At 32.9% G+C, this 26,307-nt stretch overlaps 1 protein-coding gene across 3 annotated transcripts in view; it reads right to left on the minus strand.

Moving 5' to 3' along the window:
- Nucleotides 1-19,558, minus strand: part of LOC135961095 (PRADC1-like protein) — a 37,850-nt gene extending 18,292 nt beyond the window's left edge. Inside the window, exons 1-2 of one of the 3 annotated variants that reach the window (XM_065512583.1) lie at nucleotides 19,304-19,558; nucleotides 18,978-19,230 (exon numbers count right to left, since the gene is read on the minus strand). In XM_065512583.1, coding sequence (XP_065368655.1) covers nucleotides 18,978-19,230; nucleotides 19,304-19,409 — 359 coding nt within the window. In that variant the 5' untranslated portion in view covers nucleotides 19,410-19,558. Of the gene's footprint in view, nucleotides 1-18,977; nucleotides 19,262-19,303 lie in introns of all 3 variants that reach the window. The other 2 variants (XM_065512584.1, XM_065512585.1) reach the window with 2 other exon arrangements.
- Between the last annotated feature and the right edge of the window lie 6,749 nt (nucleotides 19,559-26,307).

The following is a 26,307-nucleotide window of genomic DNA, read 5'->3' on the forward strand; positions in this document are numbered from 1 at the left end:
TGTTGATCATATATGTATAAGTTGTAAAAGTCAGGTAAAAAATATATATTTTGCCAATTGATAACTAACATTATGTAAATGGGAAAACACCCAAAAAATTGCAACAATATTCATTTTGGTTTAGTTATTGTCACATTTTTATTTTGGATCAGAATTATCAGATCATCAAAATATTTTTCCTTTTTCAAATTCCAGTTGATATCTTGAGTTTTTTGTTAATTTTATTATTTTGTGGTAAAATAATACCTTATAGTTAGTGAATGTTCTGCTTAACAAATATTGTCTAAACATTTGCTTACCATCGGAAATTAGAAATAATAAAAAAATAACTCTTTTTTCCGCAAAAATATTAGTTTAAATAAAATACAATTTGATTTTTTAAAATTTTAATCAATTATTTCACGCATAAATCTCTAATTGTCAAAAGACTGTGTTTTTACAACTAACTACAGAAATAATTGATTTAATTCGCTACAAGCAATTCTCAAAATGAAATGGTCATTATACAACATACTGAGCTAATGAGCTAAAAGAGCGACCTAGTTCATTTCAGTGAGCTGAGCTGAAAAGAGCGGTCACTTCACTGAGCTAATAAACACAACTCTAATGTATTATTAATACTTGTAAGTTAACTTATCAATATTCCTAAAAAGAACTTAAATTTTTTTGATTGTAAATATACTAGAGTGCTCGAACATGGGACAGGGTATACTATGCTATATTAACTACTATTTGTTTATTTATGGTGCTACATTATAAAAAAAAAAATGTTGTAAAATAAACGTTTAAAACAAAAAAAACCATTGAGCCCCCTATTCTTGAGTATTTATTTACTGAGAAGTATATTAGCCAGCGTTAAGCTAACAAATTTAATATATTAATAAAGTTCCATTAAAAGAAAATATACCAATTTTCCTTATCCTCTTGAACACCCGTCAAGTTTGGATTTTAAATTTGTTAGCTTTTCCTATATTATCAACGGATTTTGTTTCTGTAACACTTGATATTTAATAAATTATCACAAAACCGATCGGTTTTCAATTTTTTAAAACCGAAACCGCGGTTTTGAATTTCTACGGTTTTTTGGAAACTCTAAAATAAACCACTGTTTTAAAAGGTTTTTACCTTACAATTATGTAACAATTGGTTTCAGAAGTGGGATTGCAAAATAATAAGCTTTTGCATGGGAACAAAATTAAAGATAAAATGTTAAGTGGAAAGGATGTGGTAGATGTATAGGGAACGGAAGTGAGTACTGAAGAAGCGGTAGCTGGGGTTGTAGCTACGGTTTACAGGGACGAGGGGGAACAGGAACGAGGGAAAATGAAGGTCAGGTTAGGGTTTTGGATGTGGACGGTCTTCTGGGATTGTCGAGAGTCTCTATTGGTCAATCGAGTACCATTCAAAAGTTCTCTGAAGAGTAGTTAGATATCACTGTGATATCTACTAACAGTCAGAAAGCAGAGAGTCTCTATTGGTCAATCGAGTACCATTCAAAAGTTCTCTGAAGAGTAGTTAGATATCACTGTGATATCTACTAACAGTCAGAAAGCAGAGGGATCACCTCTCACCGACGAGGACAATGAAATACATCCATTTAAATTATCCTAGGTTTCAGAATAATCCTATAAAACAGAATAATGTTAGTTTAACCTTTTTTGATACGATGGTCGCATACAACTTTGTAGAAGTAGTAGAAGTGAAAAGTATTGAAGAAATTAAATCGTATGTAGAGTTTTGCGACTAATGATCGGTGTTTATCTGGCCATGCACGACTGAAGTCCAGCTTTTTAAAAAAATGGCTAATTGTATCTGCATCGACATCAATTCCATAACCTCTTTGATATATTTTTTTTCATTCTACGCTAATTTATTTGGAATTTCTAGGACTTCTCTTTCATTTTTACACCTTAATATTTCATCAAACTTTAATGGTCATCCTGTTCGTGACAAACTTTCATATCTTTCAAACCGTTGATAGTTCCTAAGGATAGTTTGGACTCTAGATTTTGACAAACTAACGATTTCCCCCACAACATTATTTGACAACTAATGTTCCGAAGTCGGCGGATATTTCCTATATTTTCGCCATTTTGAGATTCCTTGTATTACAATTAATAAAAAATTAGCACTAAATCCCATACACGCAGCTACTATAAATCTAAATCAACTGATCAATTGTGAAATTAACGGCTTTATCATAACAATAGCTCTGTTCAAGAGCGTATAAATTTTAGAGTGTTCTCTCGTTGCAAACTATTACAAGTTATATTTCATATGTTTTTTGTTATTGTTTATTTATTTACAATTTTATTTTTGTGGTTGATTGAATTGAAGAAAATGTGAGTATTTATACATTTTAAAAGGAATAAAATAAGAAAATTGTGTGTATAAAACAATTGTTACTGGAAAAGCGTTCATTTACTTTTTACTATTTTTGAGAATTTAAGAGAGTAATTTTAACATTGATTTTCCGACTAAATATGTATATACCGAACCACTTTATTACACTTCTACAAAATATTTGGCAAATTTTTTAAATACTTTGCATTACACTTTTACGCTCCGAAACACGCTTCCGAAACACGCTAATTTTGCTCAAATGAAAAAAATTATTTTTTATTAATTTTTGACACACAATTTTATTTGTGGTAGAATTTAATTCATAGAACAGAGTTTCAATTTTTGGTATTGAAAATAGAACAAAATTTAAAAATTTTTATAGAACTCTGTGTGTCTGGTGAAAATTAAAATGGCACCAACACATGTACATTTCTATTACTAACACATGTTTACCCCTGCTGTGGGTAGTCACCTTGAGTCTTCGGGCACGGTGCAGGGGCTTAAGCATCCAGGATGTGATCTAAGAACTACCCTCCCCATACCTCATAGCGTATGTCCTCTATGTTAAAAGCGGCTGTGGGGTAAATGACCATCTTCGGTCGCCTAGCGATCACGACCTCAATTGGTAGCGTCTGTTCCCTTTGTTAGGGCGGCTACCAATTTCCTCTGTCTGCATTTTTGATGTCGGTCCGGGACTGTGGTTGGGTTACCTGGGTTACCTTTCTCCGACCCCTGAAGGTAAAGTAAGGAGCTGTATTTTGGTCAGGAAAGACATTAAGGTTTTCCTTCTATCTAATTACAGTTCTGGTGATTTAACGGTAGTTGCACTAGAGCGACAAGGGTTACCAACCCTAATCATATCATCTGCGTACTTACCATACGAAGAAGTTAATCCGCCCTCACGTGATGTACGCACACTTGTAGACTGGTGTAACACAAGGGGCCATGATCTCATCATAGGATGCGATGCAAATGCCCATCATACTCTGTGGGGGAGCTCGGATATAAATGACAGGGGTGAGTGTTTACTTCAATACCTTCTATCTACTAACCTAAGTGTTTGCAATAGGGGTAATAGACCAACGTTCTTCAATAGGATCAGGGAGCAGGTCATTGATATTACTTTGGTAGGGAACACTGACTCAGTTAGAATTCTTGATTGGAGAGTTTCACTCGAGTGCTCATTCTCCGATCACCACAGGATAGTTTTTACGATACAGCTTACACTGGATAGGGAAAAACCCTTTAGAAATCCTAGGAAAACCGACTGGGTCAAATTCAGTAATCTTAGTGACACCATACCACCTCCAGCAATGGATGGACTAAATGGTACACGGGACTTGGACGACTCGGTAGAGTTTCTATCCAGGTCATTAAGGGAAGCCTACTATGCTTCGTGTAGGGAGCGGCAGGGACCTAGGAAATTCCGGCAACCATGGTGGAATCCTAGACTAATGCAGCTAAGGAAGGAATGTAGAAAACTTTTTAATAAGGCGAAGAGGGATCAAGACTTGTTAAGCTGGGACGATTATCGTCAAAGCTTCAACACTTTCAAAAGGGAAACCAGACGGGCAAAGAAGGAATCTTGGGAGCGTTTCTGTGAGGAACTGGAGAATACCATCGCGTACTATCCAAAGATCCTGGTACGCCTGGATTCCTGATGAAACCAGATGGTAACTTTACAGAAAGCAGTACCGAAACTTTGGAACTACTTATGGAGACACACTTTCCGGGTTGCAGGGATGATGAAAATGAGGGCTCCGCATCGGAGCACCTTGCAGCTTCTCAAATCCACATAAGTGCATTAGTTAGCTCCATTGTTAGCGTGGAGAAAATTTCGTGGGCGGTGTCATCTTTTAAGCCCTATAAATCTCCAGGGCCAGATGGCATATTCCCAGCGTTACACCAAAAATCGATTTTAACCATCATGCCATGGCTTATAATGATATTTAGGTACAGCCTGGAAACAGGATACATTCCTAAAGAATGGAGAGAGGTTACAGTGGTATTTATCCCCAAAGCGGGAAAGGTAAACCACAGTACCGCCAAGGACTATAGACCGATCAGTCTGTCATCGTTTTTATTACTGGAAAGATTGGTCGATATCCATGTCAGGAACATCCTCTCCCCTGATAATTTCTGTAGGGCACAGCACGCATACCTTAAAGGGAGGTCGGTGGAGACTGCCTTGCACGACGTTGTCGGAACTATAGAGGGGACACTTGACAAAAAGGAGTATGTTATGGCATCTTTCTTGGATATAGAGGGTGCGTTTAATAATGTGAACATATCCGCAATAGTTGATGCATTGGGTGACCTAGGTGTTGATCAGCGGATAAGAAATTGGACAGAAAATATGCTTAGGAGCAGGGCCATTAACTCTAATATGGGCATTGGTAGGACAAGGAAAGTTGTGACAAGAGGCACACCACAAGGTGGTGTCATCTCTCCACTTCTGTGGAATCTTGTCGTAAATAAAATCCTTTTCAGGCTCAGCAGGATAGGTACCAAAGTAGTCGCATATGCTGACGACGTTGTGCTTCTTATTCAGGGTAAGTTTCTTCCCACAATAAGTGAACTCATGGAATCAGCTCTCAGCGTTCTGCTATCATGGGCCAAGGAAAACGGTCTAGGTGTTAATCCTGCCAAGACCGAACTGGTTCTTTTCACCAGAAGATATAAAACTCCAGAATTCAGACCTCCACGACTGGATGGTACTTTTCTGAAGTTTTCAAGCGAAGCCAAATATCTTGGCGTAATTTTGGACTCTAAGCTCTCGTGGAAACGTAATGCTGAGAGTCGAATGAAGAAGGCTTTATGTGCCTTCTATATATGTAAGAAAACCTTTGGGAAGAGATGGGGTCTTAAACCATACATTGTACACTGGATGTACACCGTGGTCATAAGACCTATTTTGACCTATGGGGCTCTTGTTTGGTGGAGATTGGTAGACACTAAGACTTACCTTTCTATTCTAAACAAGGTGCAAAGATTAGCATGTCTTGCAATTACTGGCTCTATGAATTCTACCCCTCAGGCCAGTCTAGAGACGATGCTAAATATAATTCCCCTTGATATATATATCAAATGCATTTCTGCTAAGTCTGCTCTACGACTTAAACAGTCGAGCGGACTAAAGCATGATCGTATTGGTCATGGCACCATCCTACAAAAGATAGGCAGGACAATCATAGGGCGGGAAACGGATTACATAATACCTACACCGAATTTTGACAGAACTTTTAAGACTAGAATACCGACAAGGGATGATTGGGCCGCGAACTCTGTCCTAAGGGATGACGTGATCTCAATCTACACTGATGGTTCAAAGACAGAAAGAGGCACGGGCTAGGGAATCTTTTCAGATGAACTAGACCTTCTGATGTCTATTCGATTACCCGACACCTGCACGGTTTTCCAGGCAGAGATTTATGCCATCGATACAGCCGCGAGAAGAATCCGGGAACTGAATCTCGAAAATTCGACTATACATATTTACTTGGACAGCCTTGCATCAATCAAGGCTCTTAACTCCAACGTGATCAGGTCGAAATGTCTTCTCAATTGTATCAAATCACTGGCACAACTGACACAACATCACGTTGAGTTGATATGGGTTCCAGGTCACGAGGGCATCCGGGGAAATGAAGTATCTGATGAGTGCGCAACCAACGGGTCGTCCCTGGACGTAACTCTAGCGCAAAGGGATATTCACACTCCCCTGGTGACAATATCGAGATTGATAGATGAATGGGCTTTGAGTGAGACGGAACTCAGGTGGTCAAATATCATCACTTGTAGAATATCAAGAATGCTCTGGCCCAATCTGACAGAGGATAGAACTAGGACTCTTTTGTATCTTAGCAGGTATTCGATCAGGCTTCTTACGGGTATAATTACTGGGCACTGTATGATTGGACATATGTCGGAACGTATGGGTTACCCTCGTTATAGCTACTGTAGAAGTTGTTTAGATGAAGAGGAGGAATCGGTACAGCACCTTCTATGTGAATGCCCAGCCTTACAAGAGCATAGACTACTACATCTTGGTAGAGCTCTTTTCCATGATCTGGACTGTCTCAGAGATGTGTCACTAGTAAATATGATCAGATTTATTAGAAGTACCGGTTGGTTCCCACGGGGATCACAGGAATCACATAGTCAACGAAATTAGGGAGGGAAACTATTCTCACTTTATGTACGAATTTTCAGCATAAGGGAATAGTATTTCTAAGGGTATCACAATGGGCCACAAGGCCTCCGAGTGAACTCGCTAAATTGCGAGCAACCCACGTAACCTAACCTAACACATGTTTAAAGTTAGTTACTTTTTCACCAAAACAGCTTTAGAGTTAGGTCAAAGAGTTCAACTACTTGGTATACTTTGGATTAAACATTAAAGGCCGTATTCATAAACAATTGAAATGTCGATATCGTATGTAGAGTAAACGTATCGTATGACGGTAAAATTGCGAATTTTGACCGTCCCCCCTCTAGAATGGTTATATGTATTGTAGAAACTCGTTGGGTAAAATATTAAGATGATAGGATAACGTTAACTGGTGCCGCAACGATGCTGAAGTTTTGAATTCAAATTCAAATTAAAAGAATCGAAATGTACACGTAATTGTCGTTCTAAAAAGACATAAAAGACAAAAATTGGTTAAAAAATGTTAAAGTTATTAAAAAATCGCCAGGCCATTAACGTGTCTCAGGCCACTAGAATAAGAAATGTATAAACAAAATTAACATACATATTTTGAGAAATATTATCATAAAAGTACATTTTTACATAAAATATATCCATATTTACTAGTATATGAGTTTTTATCTTCGTAGGATACCGTTAACCTATTCGCTGGTATGACCAAAAAAATTTAATTTTTTTTAAAGGCAGTTCAAAACTCCAATTTCAAATTTTTAAAAATTTTGTTAAACAAATTTCTAAATTTTTTGATCATCACATTGGGATTTATTGAGAACACAATAGGGAATAAAAATGTGAAAAAAATATGTCAATACCTCCTATAGTTTTTCCGTACCTGCGATTTAAATTTTTAGATTTTCGAGAAAAACTATTTTTTGGCCATATTTTGGCAAAAGAGCCAACTGTTATGATTTTTAAGTAAAAGCTATTCATTTAATTTACTAAAATCGGAAAACGCTAACCCTTAAATCGTGAAGGTCAAAGGTCAAATTTTTAAATATTTGGATTTTGGATTTTCTCGAAAAATATTTTTTCACATTTTTATTCCCTACAAGCTATAAGTGGATACTAATAGGGGAAAACCTGTAATTTCTGAAGATTCACTGACAATTTGATAAAAATCGGTCCAGCCATATCTCCGGAACTACTATGCCGATTTCGTGCAAACTTCACATAAACCATCTACAGACCATCCCCAAAATTTTGGTTGAAATCGGTCGACCCGTTTTCGCAGTAAATGGTGACATCAAAATGTACATTTCTTTTTATATATGGGGCATTTCACGTCAAGTGAACCAACTTTTGAAATCGATGTCTTCCGATCGCGATGAAATTTGCACCAATGTTAGTTCTATTGGATAGTAATTCGGACACCATTTTTCAACAAGATCGGTCAAGAACTCTCTGAGTTATAGGAGGTCAAAATTTGACATTTTGGCCAAACAGGTGTTTTTTTTATCCATATAACTTATTACCTATTGTTCTTAGCAAAATGTGTCCCAAATAGTTTAGATAGCTATTTATGCAATCTTTCGAAGAAAAAAAATTAAAAAAATTTAATAAAATATTTTTGAATTTTTTTTTTTAAATCAAAAATATTTTTGACTTTTTTTTCAAAATGGGCCCTTTTTATTTTTTTATTTTTTTTAAGAAAGCTTAGGTCTTTTCCTAAGCGACCTATATGGTCGCTTAGTGGGATGCGAGTGGGATATCTATCAAAAAAAATATTTTGTAACTCAAGATTTAAAATTTTTGAATTTTTTTGCAAAATCAAAAACTTTGTTGACTTTTTTTAAAAAAATGGACCCATTTTTTATTTTTTTTTTTTTGCTCAGAAGAAAGCTTATGTGTTTTCCTTTAACACCCTTTTTGTCGCTTAGTGGGATGCGAGTGGGATATCTATAAAAAAAATGTTTTGTAACTCAAGACATACAATTTTTTACTTTTTTTTTGAAAAATCAAAAACCTTTTTGACTTTTTTTTTCTAAAATGGACTCTTTTTTTTATTAATTTTTTTCTCAAAAGAAAGCTTAGGTCTTTTCCTTTAAAACCTTTTTGGTCGCTTAGTGGGATGCGAGTGGGATATCTATCAAAATAAATGTTTTGTAACTCAAGACAAATGTTTTTAAATTGATTTTTTTCATATTTGTGTGTAAGTGTTTCTAAAACCTTAAAAATAAAAACCACAACAACTGACCGATAATAGCCACTGGAGGGGTGCAATATGAGGCCGACCGCTATTAATTTTCCACCCCCAAAATTTGTCTGAGTTTTGTATCTTGCGGCTTTTTTAGTCAATCCTAGAGGTAGTTTTCAGCGCACGTGATTTTCATTGTTAAAATATCAGGTGCCTCAGAAACAAATTTTTGGAATCAAGTGGAAATATTTTATGGCCCTTCTCCGAAGTACCAGTTTATTTATTATTTTATGACATTTGACTTTAAGAAGTGGGTGGAGAGGTAGAAGTTGACAGGTAGGTTATTTATGTATATGGTGGTTTATTTTTATTATTATTTGTAACATTTGGTTAAACTAGGTACTTTAGTATGTAAGCCCTTCTTGACCCTAATAAAAGATTTTAGACTCATTCATTAAAACGTACTACCTATATAATCTTAAAAAACTATTTATTGTCATTCTGAAGACATACGGAAATCAGTTTTTTAGAAACAGCGTTAAAGTTAAGACGTGTGTTATTTACATAAATACTTACAAAATTCAAAATGTCTACGACTTCTAAAAAGGCTAAGGTTGAAAATGAAATTTATTCGTCTTTTTGTTTTAATCCCTTTAACAAAATGAAGCACAGATCATCAGATATGCGAAATATTTCCGACGGCTTATTAAAAAAATTCCCTACGCTGTCAAAACGATTGAAAATTTGTGGATCATGCAGGAAAGAGCTCGGAAAGTTGAACGAATTACCGAATTTGAATAGTAATGAGCCTTGCGTTGAAGTTATTCCAGATGAAGACAAAAGTAATTCCGAGAATGAAGACAGAACTGTTGATGATGATGGTTATTCTAACTTTTCAAATTCAACGAATGAGTGTCGAAACCAATACCATAAGGATGCAGTAGAAGTTCTTGAACAAATAAAAGAGAAATACAAAACGTCACAGAGTGAAGCTGAAAGAATTCAACTTCTCACGCTTGCTCCAAGAACATGGAGTTCTGCAAAAACAATGACTGAGTTTGGAACGTCTCAACGCATTCCACTTCAATAACGACCAAGCAACTATATTCACAGTAGTTATTTACTACATGAAAGAAGAAAACCTGGAAAGTATGGCAATCATATCCGACGATTTAAAACATGACACCGTTGCAGTTTATGAGTACCAGAAGATAATACTAAATTATCTAAAATCAAAATTTACAGTAGAAAAGCTATACTACGTTTCGGACGGAGCTCGTCAACATTTTAAAAACAAAAGTAGCTTCGCAAATCTTACAGCTCATGAAAAAGATTTTGGAATGCCAGCTGAGTGGCATTTTCATCCTACTGCTCATGGTAAAGGAGCATGTGATGGTATTGGAGCAAACCTCAAAAGAAATGCAGCGAAGTATAGCCTCCAGTGCTCTCATCAAGATCGCATCTTAGATGCGACTGCTTTATTCCATTGGGCAAAGAATTATTGTAAAGAAACTAAAATAGTTTTTAGTAGCATGAGGAAACATTGAAAAAACTAAAGAGCAGATTCGATGCTGCGGTAACAATCGATGGCACTGCTCAATACCATGCTTTCATACCGCTTGTCGATGGAAGACTCAAATTAAAAAAGTTTTCTGCATCTACTCAATGCGATTTCTTTCCAAAGCCAAAAAAGAAGCCAGCAGCGAAATCAGTAGCTGAATCTAATAACGCCAAGAAAGGATTGACAAAAAAAAAAGCAGCTAATAAAGGTGACAAATAAGGAGGATAAAAGTATGGATATTTGAAAATTTAAAAACTTCATAAATTAAGTGTAAAAATAGTTATTATATAAATTGATCTATTCTGATTAAGATTAAATTTTACTAAATTATTCATCTTTTTATTATTATTATTATATATTAAATTAATTATTATTACAAATAAATAACAAAATTAAATTATTCAACATTTCCATAGAAAAAAAGTGATTTTTATTCCTGAGGTTAACATATTATAGGTATTACAGTATCGAGGCTATGAAATTTTAGTTGGGTATGTTACATACCATCGGAAAGGCTAATGTGTCTAGTTTCTCTGCGTAAGTTTAATTTTTAAGGCTTTTTTAAAGGAAAATACCTAAGCTTTCTTTTGAGAAAAAAAATTAATAAAAAAAGAGTCCATTTTGGAAAAAAAAAGTCAAAAAGGTTTTTGATTTTTAAAAAAAAAGTATAGATATACCACTCGCATCCCACTAAGCGACAAAAAGGGTGTTAAAGGAAAACACATAAGCTTTCTTCTGAGCAAAAAAAAAAATTAAAAAATGGGTCCATTTTTTTAAAAAAAGTCAACAAAGTTTTTGATTTTGCAAAAAAATTCAAAAATTTTAATCTTGAGTTACAAAATATTTTTTTTGATAGATATCCCACTCGCATCCCACTAAGCGACCATATAGGTCGCTTAGGAAAAGACCTAAGCTTTCTTAAAAAAAATAAAAAAATAAAAAGGGCACATTTTGAAAAAAAAAGTCAAAAATATTTTTGATTTAAAAAAAAAAATCAAAAATATTTTATTAAATTTTTTTAATTTTTATTTTCGAAAGATTGCATAAATAGCTATCTAAACTATTTGGGACACATTTTGCTAAGAACAATAGGTAATAAGTTATATGGATAAAAAAAAACACCTGTTTGGCCAAAATGTCAAATTTTGACCTCCTATAACTCAGAGAGTTCTTGACCGATCTTGTTGAAAAATGGTGTCCGAATTACTATCCAATAGAACTAACATTGGTGCAAATTTCATCGCGATCGGAAGACATCGATTTCAAAAGTTGGTTCACTTGACGTGAAATGCCCCATATACATACATATATAAGATTATGTTCTCAATAAATCCCAATGTGATGATCAAAAAATTTTGAAATTTGTTTAACAAATTTTTTTAAAAATTTGAAATTGAAGTTTTGAAACTGCCTTTAAAAAATTAAATTTTTTTGGTCATACCAGCGAATAGGTTAACGGCATCCTACGAAGACAAAAACTCACATACAAGTAAATATGGATATATTTTAAGTAAAAATGTACTTTTATGATAATATTTCTCAAAATATGTTAATTTTGTTTCTACATTTCTTATTCTAGTGGCCTGAGACACGTTAATGGCCTGGCGATTTTTTAATAACTTTAACATTTTTTAACCAATTTTTGTCTTTTATGTCTTATTTGAACGATAATTACGTGTGCATTTCGATTCATTCAATTTAAATTGCAAAAGTAATTATTTAATGCCAAAATTTTTACAAAAACTGAAAAAATTCCATTTTTTCCCCTTGTAAATGCACCTCAAAACTTCAGCTTCGTTGCGGCACCAGTTAACGTTATCCTATCATCCTAATATTTTACTCAACCAGTTTCTACAATACATAAAACCATTCTAGAGAAGGGGAAGGCCGGTACCTAGAAAATAGTTTTCGTCCATATAATCTTGGAGCACTCTAGTGTACATACATACATAAAATAAACAAATAAAAAAAGTTACTCAAAATTCAAGTAATTTATTTGAAATTATTCAGATTTATTACCAAGGTGTATTCAATAAGGTAAAGTTACACAGCTAATTATTATTTGTCAGGGAACGTAACGGTTATAAATGATATCAAATAAATTATTTTAAAACAGTTTGCGGAATCATTTGCCAAGTTTTATTTTTCCCGTCAGAAAATAAATCTCATTTTATGTAAATGAACACCTAATGCATTAAACACATTCAAGACAGCAGGCTACGAACTTCAATCTGTCAAAAATAAAATGCACACGTTTATATGGAGACGATTATTTTAACGACAGCACAGCTACACGGCCACACGACTACTCATGCCGATGTAGCCGAATTAGGCTAATTTCTATTTTTGTCAACTACAAAACAGAAATAGTGTTGCTAATATAATAAAAAATGTAAATCAAATTAGTGCTTAAAAAAATATATTTTTTTACTTAATTAATAGAAGTTTCTGATAACCATATTGAAATAAATTAATAACAGGTACATAATTAATTATAACCATATATATATTTTTACTCAAAATAATTGTTTCAGTCTTAATTACTTTGGAATTTTGTACGGTTATTTTTTATTAAAGTGGCACCACTGAATTATTAATCAGCTGTTTACTTTGTAGCTGTCGTCTTTAAAATAATTCAGTAGCTGCCACACGACTACAACTGTAACCAGCAGAATTTGTGTTCGTGTAGTCGTGTAGCCTGTTGTCTTGAATGTGTTTAATGCATAAAGCTTGCCGCTGGTCAAATGATTACAAGTTGTAAAGCAAGAAGTGGGTTTTTCATTTGTTATTATTTGATTCCTATTATGTATTAAATTGTTAATTTTTTTCTTAAACAAAAAAAATTACTGCAAACATTATTACAGATAGACTAAGTAAAAATAGAAACTGAAAAAAGAAGAAAATAAACGAAATGAGTTTTATTTTCTGACGGGAAAAATAAAACTCCTCAAATGAGTTTTATTTTATGACGTTTAATTTTTCGTTCAAAAATAACTGTTACCTATGGATATGAGATTGTTTTATAAGATAACCATTGATTCTGAAAGAGCACAATAAAATTTTACGAAACATTCTTAACCCAGATATGCCGACTGTACTACACGTAGTTCTTGTTTACAGGATACGTCACGTTTATCAAAATACCATTTCGACAAAAAGTCAAAAATGTTTATGTTACAAGATATTGGCAGCAATTTTGCAATTATTGAACAGTTGTCAATAAAATTAGTACCAAAATATTAAATATGATATTAATCTTATTTATTCCATTTTTCCACCACAAACTGCTTTTTTTCTGTAGATTCCGCGTTTACTTTTATTGTTTACCTTTTTTGTTTTTTTTTTAAATTTCTATGTCAGCTGTTCAGCGGTGCCACTTGTCTATATTTTGTTGTATATTGTATGAAAACATTTTCTATATTTGAGGTAGCACCCAGTTAAAGTTTTTTGGCGTCATTATTTCGAAATTTCATATTGTTGTAGATCAGGTGTTTTCCAGTTGATGCGTAGTTGTTCAGTTTTTTAGGGGTAATGGGGGCCAGTATCAGAGTAGCAAGCCGTAACGGCGCGACCGGCGGCTAGCCGAGCAGCCGCTAAATTTTCACGAGCCGAACCGTGAAATGAAAAAAATTAAATTATGGGCGTGGTACCTCCAATACAAAGTTAATTTTAAAAATCAAATATTTAAGAAACTATAATTTTGCATGAGCAATTCCACTGTTTGTTCAAATATTTGCGGCAAAAATGGGAGTAGTAGCCACAGAGGGCGTGGCACCTCCCATATGATGATTATTTAAAAAATCTAACATATGGGGATACAATAAGAGATAGAATCCATACATTGATGGTAGAATATCAATTTTAATATTTAGGACAAGAATGGGCGGACTAAAATAATGGGCGTGGCACCTTTCAAACAATCTAAATACTAAAATTCATATCTATCTGTGGTCGAATTTCGGCCACCAGGCGATCCTAGTATCACTAAATACAACTAGTATTATAATACTAAAATATTATTTTTTTTTCAATTATTTTAAATTTTACCAGGCTAGTAAGAGGAATAATTATATATCCCAGGAAAAATTTATTAGTAGTACACCCGCACCTGGGTGTATATATTACTGGAAATAATACAATATATATTTCTGGAACAAATTATAATTCCTATAACACTTTGCATTTTCTCTATTGCCGGGTATCGGAGAAAATATAAAGCAAAAATAAAAATGTTATTATTAAACAGTGAGAAATATATTTTTGAAGATGATTTCTGGATATACCGAATGATTTTAATATTGTTTTATTTTTCAACCGTATTAATATGCAGGATTTAATATTGAATATTTCCTCTGATAAATGTCTCTAAATTTCGGTATATAACCGAATTATATATTGAAAACAATTCCGTTTTATAAAATAGTAAAAAATAGACATTGCTATATAAAAGCAATACATGCTAATTAAAAAAATGTTCATTAAAGTCGGCGCAGCCGAACAAATATTTAAGCCGGTAAAAACTCGGCGTTAAGCCGATAAGCCACCGCCGCCAACCATTTTTACCCCTTCAGCCGAAAAAAATAAGACGGCTTGCTTCTCTGGCCAGTATGTGGCCCCTCAAATTTGGTCACCTCGGGTCTCAAATTTTAAAAAAAAATCGCCAAAAATCAATTTATGATCCGAATGAATTGAAATTTTAAATATAAATAGTACTTGGGAAGATGTACTAAAAATACGCTATCTATATTCTATATTAGTTTAAAATACATATATTTCGATTTATTGATTTATTTTTGCTCTATCTTTTTTTCTTTGGTATTTAGATATGGCGGGCCTACAGAAATTTTTTTTTAAAAAGTCAGCTATATTGGCTATAAAATTCTGAATAAGATAAAAACAACTTGGTAATAGTTATGTCGTCCCTATAAAAAGTTACATGTATCCAAATTTGGAACATGTAAAACCTAAAAAAAAATAATAATATGGTGATTTTCTATGAAGAAAAATATAAAATTTGAATTAATGTAAAATTTTAACGGTTAAAGATATCATAACAAAATTTGGAACTAATATAGACTCAAATGTCCTTAAATCAATGGCATTATAATTTTTGACATTTTTTATTTTGAAATACCGAAATTCTTGAAACGGGGAAAATGTGTTCCAAAAACTAAGTTTTTTTTTAGAAAACTGCCTACTGTGACGCTATTTACCGTGTGATAGTAAAAAAACTTTGCAAGTATTTAAGAAACACATAGAGCTATACTAATGTGGGACTATTTTGAGGATCAATGCTTTGCTTTTTAAAATTTTTTACTCAAAACAAAATTTTTTTTTTTAAATTGGCCAAGTTTGGATAGGTCTGGGGTCGACTAGGTCCGCTCAAGTGAGCCAAGTTTTACTTTACACGCTTTTGCATTAGGTTCTCTTTTCGGATCATATACAAATTGTATATAGTTCCGATGAAAATTTTTTCCTACAAAAGAAAATATGTAACAACTTTTTTTGGAAAAAAACGTAAAAAATAAGGCCCATTTTACATGTTCCAAATTTGGATGCATGTAACTTTTTATAGGGACGACATAACTGTTAGCAAGTTATTTTTATCTGAATTAAAATTTTATCACCAATATAGCTGATTTTGTAAAAAAAAATTCGACCTTCCGTTTTCCCGCCATATATAAAAAACCAAAAAAAGATCGAGCAAAATTAAGAAAAAATCAATAAACCTAAATATCTCTTCAACTAATGGAGATAACCTGCACGTGTAAGCGTATTTTTATTAGATCTTCTCAAGTGCTATTTATATTTTAAATTTAAGCTCATTCGGATCATAAATGGATTTTTGGCGATTTTTTCAAAAAAATTGAGAGGTGTCCAAATTTGAGGGGCCACGTACTAGCCCCCATTACACGTAGGAAGCAGAACAACTATAAATCAACTCGAAAACACCTCAGCACCAACCATGTAAAATTTCGTAATAATATCTCTAATAGTTCCCGAGATACCGAATTATTGCCAAAAAAAAATATGTTTCTGATCCACTGTGCGTCACAGCTTTAAATTTTTGTAAATTTTGACAAAAAAACCCTCTATCTTGAACAACGCTACTTTTCAGGAGAGACAAAAAGTTATTAAAATTCGGTATTCTACAATATTTTTTAAAAGCACCTACTTAATCTCACATATGGGCAATTCCACGAGAATCGCTACCACGACTGAAAAAACAAAAACCCTTGAAACTTTTTTTACTATGTGAATGTATTTAGATCATATTACAACATTTTAAAGACAAAAATAATAGTTTAAACTGATTATATTTAATTTTTTAATATTTTAGGTATGTTTTAGGCTAAAATTGCGGCGAAAACTAGGCTCCCAATTAGCATGTAGTATGAAATGAATTTGACTCTGATTGTTTTTTTGCTATTGTCAAATTGTTTATTGAAACCAAATGTATATTTTCTATTAATTTTTTTAGTTTTTGTATACATATATTCACAAAATATATATTGTTTTATTATAAGAGAAAAATCTGTCACGTACGGTATGTCACGTAAGATATTAAATTTTATTTATTATAAAATCATCTAAAGATTGTTTTTATTTAAATATGATGGATTGTAAAGGAAAAATATTTCGTTTAGTGTAAGAAATTAAAAGAAAACATAACGCCTCTCATGATTCGAATATTTTCGCATATTTCTACATGTACCTCAAAATGAGTTCCGTTTTATGTCACGTACGATATACCCTTATTTCGCTCAATATTTTGGACAACAATATTTCGAAAGAACTTTTTATTATTTTAAAATATAGTACCCTCTGAATTATTATTTTTCAGATACTCTTATTTTTGCAAAATCTATTCCACTCTATAGGCGTACAAATGTCACGTACGATGATATGGAATTGCCCATATGGTAGAGGGTTTTGCTTTTCAAAAATATTCAATGTGTATGTATGAAATGATCAGATAGAGGGTTTTGCACTTAATAAAAATTGATTGTTTTGAATACATTTATGCCATCTGTCAGTTTTTAACGTGATTTATTCATGATTACTTGATTTACTTAAGATAGCCTAATAACACAATATTAAACAAAAAATTATAGAAAAAATGTTACAGATTTTTATAAAAATAGAAAACCCATTTTAATTTTTTAATTCATCTATATATTGCATATTTTACTTGTATTAATAAATTTGTAAATATATGCAAAAAAATTTATAAGCAAAAAACTGAAGTCTGGCAAAATAAAACATCAAATTAATAATCGGACATGTGGGAACTACTGTGCTTATGTGTAGTTTTATGACGGAATTCCCCGAACAAATTTGGTTGGAAATTAACTGGAATTGTAAAAATCTTTATAGGAAGTTTTTTACAAAAGAAAATTTTTAAATCTGTGGCAAGAGTTTCGAATAAAGGCGATATGTTAGATAAATTAGAGAGTTGATAATAAAGTAGAAAAATTTGGCATTACAGAAGACTTTAAATTCTTCCAAGGCAGTGATCCCAAGCAAAACGCGCATACCACACGGGTTTGGTTGCTGTATAATTATCCCCATGTTATGAAAACTCCAACCAGTCTCCAGACATCAACGTTATAGAGAATTTATGGACTTATTTGGTAAATAAACTAAAGTCTTGGACAATTTCAAACATCACTCAGATAAAGATTGCTCTAAAGGAAGATATATATCCAGCTTACTGCATATTGATCCAGCTTACTGCAATAAAATCGTGGAATCAATTCCAAAACGATCAGAAGCTGTCCGTAAGAGCAGTATTAGATTGACCAAAAATTTAAATTTCTAAAAGTGTCCGTTTATTAATTTGATCCAACTTTTTAACTCTAACTTTTTAATTTTGTTGTTGTTTCTCTTAGAATTGAGATTTTTTTGCAAGTATTATTAACAATTTTATTAGCCAAAAATTAGTAAATGAATTGCCTTAATATTTTTTTTAGTTTGATGGAAAAATCTTGTGTATTTACTCAAAATTATTATTACTCGTTGTTGTCCGGTTTTTAATTTGAGCCACTGTAGAGGGTTTTGCATTCAGAAAAATTCATACCATATAGGTATGAGGGCTGTTTTACTGAATCAAAGATAGAGGGTTTTGAATATAGGCCCTCGATATGTAAAAGACTCTCAAGATTAAAGAAACAGGTTATATTTAATTTTTAATCTAGTACGAAACTGTCGTAAGCCTAAAGTGCCCTGGAGACGATCAAATAAACACATCAATCACATAGTTGTGTGCGTGCAGTCGTTCTTTTTCAGCTACACGTAATCGTTGTCGGCAATGATTGATGAAAATCAAAAAGTTTTTATTTTTTTATTTGACGACTGATTATTTGATCGTCTCCTGTTGTGATTGACAATCAAATTTCATTTGTTTTGCGTTTGCCGTCATGTGAAGTGCACGGGTGACAAAAATATTCATATTTTGTGTTTTACGACTGTGATTAACAAAAAAAAAAGTTTCATTGAAATTTTTGGTAATATTGGAAAAGTGCGTCAAAATACAAATGGTGATTGACGAATTTATTTGTACGTCTCCTTTAAAGTTACAAACATACGACACTCATACATATGCACTGATTGACGGGATTATTTGATCGTCTCCAGGGCACTTAAAACACTTTTTGTTTTAAAATCTAAATTTTCACGTTTGCACACTAAAGCTTACGATATGTAAAACGACATGATTTTAAACTTACCCGCGATCAATTAGTGCAACATTGCCGCGTACAGCATGATTATTTTCTAGTTTTTTACAACCATTAGATGGTATTGTAGGTACTAATGCAACTTCCTCCAATTGTTTCGAAAATGAAGTTCCGAAATTCTTAGCTGGTCGTAACCTATACGTGTACTCTAAAGAATACGGGTCTGTTATTTCGAAGAATACGTCTCCAGCAATTATATCTTGAGTGGTTACGATATTATTTAAAGGCGGATGATGTCCTTCCCCTATCAAAATTATATTCATAAGTTATTTTTTCTATAAATACATGATGCAAACAAATTTAGATATATAAATTACTTGGTTTAGATGAATGTTTATTGTTACCTAAAAACCCAAATACAAGTTGTATCAACGTTATTAATATTATAAACCAAATGATGTGCTGGACGTATGTTTTTTCCATTGCTTCGACATCAATAGGAAAGCATTAAAAATGAAGCATTATCACAGATAAAGTTCAATAGAAATATCTCTATATATTACAAAAGCTAATTCAATGTTAAAAAAAAATATAAATCAGCTGATATGTCTTCCCCATATTTTGATAACGTCTGCAAAGTCAACGACGAAAATCTGTGTTATCAACTTATTAATTTTAAAAAGCACTGTCGCACTCCGGAATAAAAACGCATATTTGAAGTAAAAAAAAACACGCCCGTGAACAAAACAACACGGAAAAAACAAACCGGAAACAGCTGATTGTTTTTGTTGCTGTAGATGTTTTTATTTGTTTTGGTGTGGTGAATATAAAAAATAAAATTTGTTATTGTAATCAAAGTAAATTAATAAAGTAGCGACAGTACTACAACAAATACAACATTTACAAAAACCACAAGCAATTTTGTTTTTGGTTTAAGGTCTGAGCTGTCAAAGTTGCCTGTTGTTGTTTTTGCTTTTGGGCTTGTTGTATTTTTCGCCACAACAACCACAAGTGAATTGACAGATTAGACCAAAGTAAAAAAAATAGTCAGCTGTTCTACTGAGTCTACTTTATTAATTTACTTTGATTGTAATACTTTGTTAAAATGTCAAAATGAAGTTTGTTACACATGAACAAACCGCAACATAACCTTAAAATAAAATAATCATAAAAAATTTTAATAACTTTGATATATACATAAAAAAATTGCCAAATTTATACAAGACGATGGGCATCATATCGGGAAACAGAAATGATAAGTGGACACTCATAGCAATCGAATGGCATACTAACTTATTTTAGAAAAACTTAAACGTAGGGCGCAGGCCCATTCAAACTTTGATGCCATGAAAAAATGTTTTAAATTGGAAAAAATATTGCTACAATTATATAAGGCCATGGGCATCATATCTGGGAACGGGAACGATAAGTGGACACCCATAGGAATCGAATGGCATACTAAGAATGTTTGCAAAAACTTGAACTTGGGGGGTAGGTCCATTCAAACATTGATGTCATGAACATTTTTCATGAAAAATTTAAAATTAGAAAATATATTGCCACAATTATACAAGGCGTTGGGCATCATATCTGGGAACGGACACGATAAGGAGACACCCGTAGAAATCTAACGGCATACAGAGAATGTTTGGAAAAACTTGAACGTAGGGGGTAGGTCCATTCAAACTTTGATGTCATAAACATTTTTCATAAAAAATTTTAAATTAGAAAATAAATTGCCACAATTATACAAGGCGTTGGGCATCATATCTGGGAACGGGCATGATAAGCGGACACTCATAGGAATCTAATGGCATACAAAGAATGTTTGGAAAAACTTGAACGTAGGGAGTAGGCCCATTCAAACTTTGATGTCATAAAAATTTTTCATAAAAAATTTTAAATTAGAAAAAAAATTGCCACAATTATACAAGGCGTTGGGCATCATATCTGGGAACGGGCACGATAAGTGGACACTCATAGGAATCGAATGGCATACAGAGAATGTTTACTTGAACGTGGGGGGTAGGACCATTCAAATATTGATGTCATGAACAAATTTTTCATGAAAAATTTAAAATTAGAAAATATATTGCCACAATTATACAAGGCGTTGGGCATCATATCTGGGAACGGGCACGATAAGTGGACACTCATAGGAATCGAATGGCATACAAAGAATGTTTGGAAAGACTTGAACGTGGGGGGTAGGTCCATTCAAACTTTGATGTCATAAACATTTTTCATAAAAAATTTCAAATTAGAAAATAAATTGCCACAATTATACAAGGCGTTGGGCATCATATCTGGGAACGGGCATGATAAGTGGACACTCATAGGAATCTAATGGCATACAAATAATGTTTGGAAAAACTTGAACGTAGGAAGTAGGCCCATTCAAACTTTGATATCATAAATATTTTTCATGAAAAATTTAAAATATTTGTCATGAACAAATTTTTCATGAAAAATTTAAAATTAGAAAATATATTGCCACAATTATACAAGGCGTTGGGCATCATATCTGGGAACGGGCACGATAAGTGGACACTCATAGGAATCGAATGGCATACAAAGAATGTTTGGAGAAACTTGAACGTGGGGGGTAGGTCCATTCAAACTTTGATGTCATAAACATTTTTCATAAAAAATTTAAAATTAGAAAATATATTGCCACAATTATACAAGGCGTTGGGCATCATATCTGGGAAAGGGCACGATAAGTGGACACTGATAGGAATCGAATGGCATATAAGGAATGTTTGGAAAAACTTGAACGTGGGGGTAGGTCCATTCAAACATTAATGTCATGAAAAAATTTTTCATGAAAAATTTAAAATTTTAAAAAAATTGCCACAATTATATAAGGCGTTGGGCATCATATCTGGGAAGGGGCACGATAAGTGGACACCCATAGGAATCGAATGGCATATAAAGAATGTTTGGAAAAACTTGAACGTAGGGAGTAGGCCCATTCAAACTTTGATGTCATAATCATTTTTCATGAAAAATTTTAAATTAGAAAAAATAATTGCCACAATTATACAAAGCGTTGGGCATCACATCTGGGAACGGGGTCGATAAGTGGACACTTGTAGGAATCGAATGGCATAATAACTTCTGTTGCATTCATTTATTAATTTGATTAATTCATTTATTAAAATTCAATCTTTTACGAAAAATTATCAATGTTTGTTTTACAAGAAACATGAAGATAGAGATGTAAAATCAAGTAACTATTCAAGTACCAAGTACTTACATACGATTACTATTAATCTGAATACTTACTTGATTGTACATCTCTATCTTCATGTTTCTTGTAAAACACACATTGATAATTTTTCTTAAAAGATTGAATTTTAATACATGAATTAATCAAATTAATAAATGAATGCAACAGAAGTTATTATGCCATTCGATTCCTACAAGTGTCCACTTATCGTGCACGTTCCCAGATATGATGCCCAACGCCTTGTATAATTGTGGCAATTTATTTTCTAATTTAAAATTTTTTATGAAAAATGTTTATGACATCAAAGTTTGAATGGCCTACTTCCTACGATCAAGTTTTTCTAAACATTCTTTCTACGCATTCGATTCCTATGAGTGTCCACTTATCGTGCCCGTTCCCAGATATGATGCCCAACGCCTTGTATAATTGTGGCAATTTTTTTCTAATTTTCAATTTTTTATGAAAAATGTTTATGACATCAAAGTTTGAATGGACCTACCCCCAGGTTCAAGTTTTTCCAAACATTCTTTGTATGCCATTAGATTCCTATGAGTGTCCGCTTATCGTGCCCGTTCCCAGATATGATGCCAAACGCCTTGTATAATTGTGGCAATTTTTTTTCTAATTTTAAATTTCTTATGAAAAATGTTTATGACATCAAAGTTTGAATGGACCTACCCCCCAGGTTAAAGTTTTTACAAACATTCTTTGTATGCCATTAGATTCCTACGAGTGTCCGCTTATGGTGCCCGTCCCCAGATATGATGCTCAACGCCTTGTATAATTGTGGCAATTTTTTTTCTAATTTTAAATTTCTTATGAAAAATGTTTATGACATCAAAGTTTGCATGGGCCTACTCTAGGGTTGCCAGCCGGGCTGGACTTGGCTGGATTGTCCAGCTTTTTTGATGCCTGTCCAGTTTCAAGCTAAAATTGAATTTGTCCAGCTAAATAGAAATTTTGGACAATAATATCCATAAATGAAAATGTACTTACTACTAATTAGTACACAGTATTAACATATGCAAAAACGTGTATGTATTTTTTTAGAGAAAGGAACAATATAAATGCCAAAAAGTTTTATGGGAATAAGAATGTAAAGAATTTTTATATTTTATGCAAAACATAATGCAGGACTTTAAAACTCTTAAGAATGACTCTTGTACAGTTTTAGAATTGCACGTTATGATGGCCGTACTTACGAATAGCCTCAAATGTGGAATACATAACACATTTTTTGGCACCAAAGTTAACAGAATTAGAAGACTTTTTAAAAACAGCAGTTAGCTATTAAGAAAATCGTTACGACTTTGGTGATGTCTCCTCTTTTTTAAAAAGTAGCATTTTTAAATTTATAAAATGCCCTATTTCTTGGGAAGATTTACAAAAAGCAAATATCTGATAGAGATTCGTGAAGCTCATAAACAAATACCAAGGGATTTGTCAAATGATATGGTTCTATTTTTTTTTTACCAAAGGTGAAAAAAATTAATCCGAGAATTTTAGAAAAGTTGTATGTTTCGTAATTTAAATACCAGTAAGCAACGCTTTTTGTGAGTTTTTCCTATTTTAAACAATCTCTATACTAAAGAAAGAAACCGAATATCATTGGACCTGGTTAGAGCTGAAATATTGATACGAACAAATTTAGAGGAATCTTGTACAGATTTTCAAAATTGTTTACAAATCTCTAAAGGTTTGGAATTGGTCAAATCCGTAAGCTAAAAAACGAAATAAAGTTGGCAGGGTTTTATTGAATTTATTACTTTTAATTCTTTCGATTTAGCAATCGATATTGTGCCATCGATTATTCTATAGTTTTTGGCATGAGCCCAATTTCAGAAAAATTAAAAAAATGACCTTTTCTCAACTTTTATTCTTTAAGGTTTTTTTAGTAGGTAAATAAAACCTTAAACTTGTAAAGCGAATAAGTAAGGACATACAAATACCGTTTTCAAAGATTTTTAAACACCCTCAAAATTTTGAGTTATTTTTGGACCGATTTCAAAATTTTAAAAAAGTTACGGAAATCAAAGAATTAGCCTTTCATAATATGTTTAAATAAAATTCGGACAAAAACTGACGAGTTACTGTTCTTTATGTTGACGAACATACTGAAAACGGTTTTTTTGAATAACTTCTGAATTTGACGTTGTTTCTGAAATTTTTTATTAATATTTTGATTACAATGCATAAAAATATATTTTAATAAAAATTATTTTAACATTTTCACAGTAATTTTTTAATGTCCAGTTTTTTATTGATTTGTCCAGCTTTTTAAACCCCAATGTCCAGCTTTTTACGAATCTGAATCTGGCATCCCTAGCCTACTCCCTACGATCAAGTTTTTCTAAACATTCTTTCTATGCCATTCGATTCCTATGAGTGTCCACTTATCATGACCGTTCCCAGATATGATCCCCAACGCCTTGTATAATTGTGGCAATTTTTTTTCTAATTTTAAATTTTTTATGAAAAATGTTTATGACATCAAAGTTTGAATGGGCCTACTCCCTACGATCAAGTTTTTCTAAACATTCCTTCTATGCCATTAGATTCCTATGAGTGTCCGCTTATTGCGCCCGTTCCCAGATGTGATGCCCAACGCCTTGTATAATTGTGGCAATTTTTTTTCTAATGTAAAATTTTTTATGAAATATGTTTATGACATCAAAGTTTGCATGGGCCTACTCCCTACGATCAAGTTTTTCTAAACATTCTTTCTATGCCATTCGATTCCTATGAGTGTCCACTTATCGTGCCCGTTCCCAGATATGATGCCCAACGCCTTGTATAATTGTGGCAATATATTTTCTAATTTTAAATTTTTTATGAAAAATGTTTATGACATCAATGTTTGAATGGACCTACCCCCCAAGTTCAAGTTTTTCTAAACATTCTTTCTATGCCATTCGATTCCTATGAGTGTCCACTTATCGTGCCCGTTCCCAGATATGATGCCCAATGCCTTGTATAATTGTGGCAATATATTTTCTAATTTAAAATTTTTCATGAAAAATTTTTTCATGACATCAATGTTTGAATGGACCTACCCCCAAGTTCAAGTCTTTCCAAATATTCTCTGCATGCCATTAGATTCCTACGGGAGTCCACTTATCATGCCTGTTCCCAGATATGATGCCCAACGCCTTGTATAATTGTGGCAATTTATTTTCTAATTTAAAATTTTTTATGAAAAATGTTTATGACATCAATGTTTGAATGGACCTACCCCCCAAGTTCAAGTTTTTCCAAACATTCTCTGTATGCCATTAGATTCCTATGGGTGTCCACTTATCGTGCCCGTTCCCAGATATGATGCCCAACGCCTTGTATAATTGTGGACATTTTTTTTCTAATTTTAAATTTCTTATGAAAAATGTTTCTGACATCAAAGTTTGAATGGGCCTACCCCCCACGATCAAGTTTTTCTGAACATTCTTTCTATGGCATTCGATTCCTATGAGTGTCCACTTATCGTGCCCGTTCCCAGATATGATGCCCAACGCCTTGTATAATTGTGGCAATATATTTTCTAATTTTAAATTTTTTATGAAAAATGTTTATGACATCAATGTTTGAATGGACTTACCCCCCAAGTTCAAGTTTTTCTAAACATTCTCTGTATGCCATTAGATTCCTACGGGTGTCCACTTATCGTGCCCGTTCCCAGATATGATGCGCAACGCCTTGTATAATTGTGGCAATATATTTTCTAATTTTAAATTTTGCATGAAAAATTTTTTCATGACATCAATGTTTGAATGGAGCTACCCCAAAGTTCAAGTTTTTCCAAACATTCTCTGTATGCCATTAGATTCCTACGGGAGTCCACTTATCATGCCCGTTCCCAGATATGATGCCCAACGCCTTGTATAATTGTGGCAATTTATTTTCTAATTTAAAATTTTTTATGAAAAATGTTTATGACATCAATGTTTGAATGGACCTAACCCCCAAGTTCAAGTTTTTCCAAACATTCTCTGTATGCCATTAGATTCCTACGGATGTCCACTTATCGTGCCCGTTCCCAGATTTGATGCCCAACGTCTTGTATAATTGTGGCAATTTTTTTTCTAATTTAAAATTTTTCATGAAAAGTGGTTATGACATAAAAGTTAGAATGGGCGTACTCCCTACGTTTAAGTT

Source organism: Calliphora vicina, chromosome 5, assembly GCF_958450345.1.
Source record: "Calliphora vicina chromosome 5, idCalVici1.1, whole genome shotgun sequence".
Lineage (NCBI taxonomy): Eukaryota > Metazoa > Arthropoda > Insecta > Diptera > Calliphoridae > Calliphora > Calliphora vicina.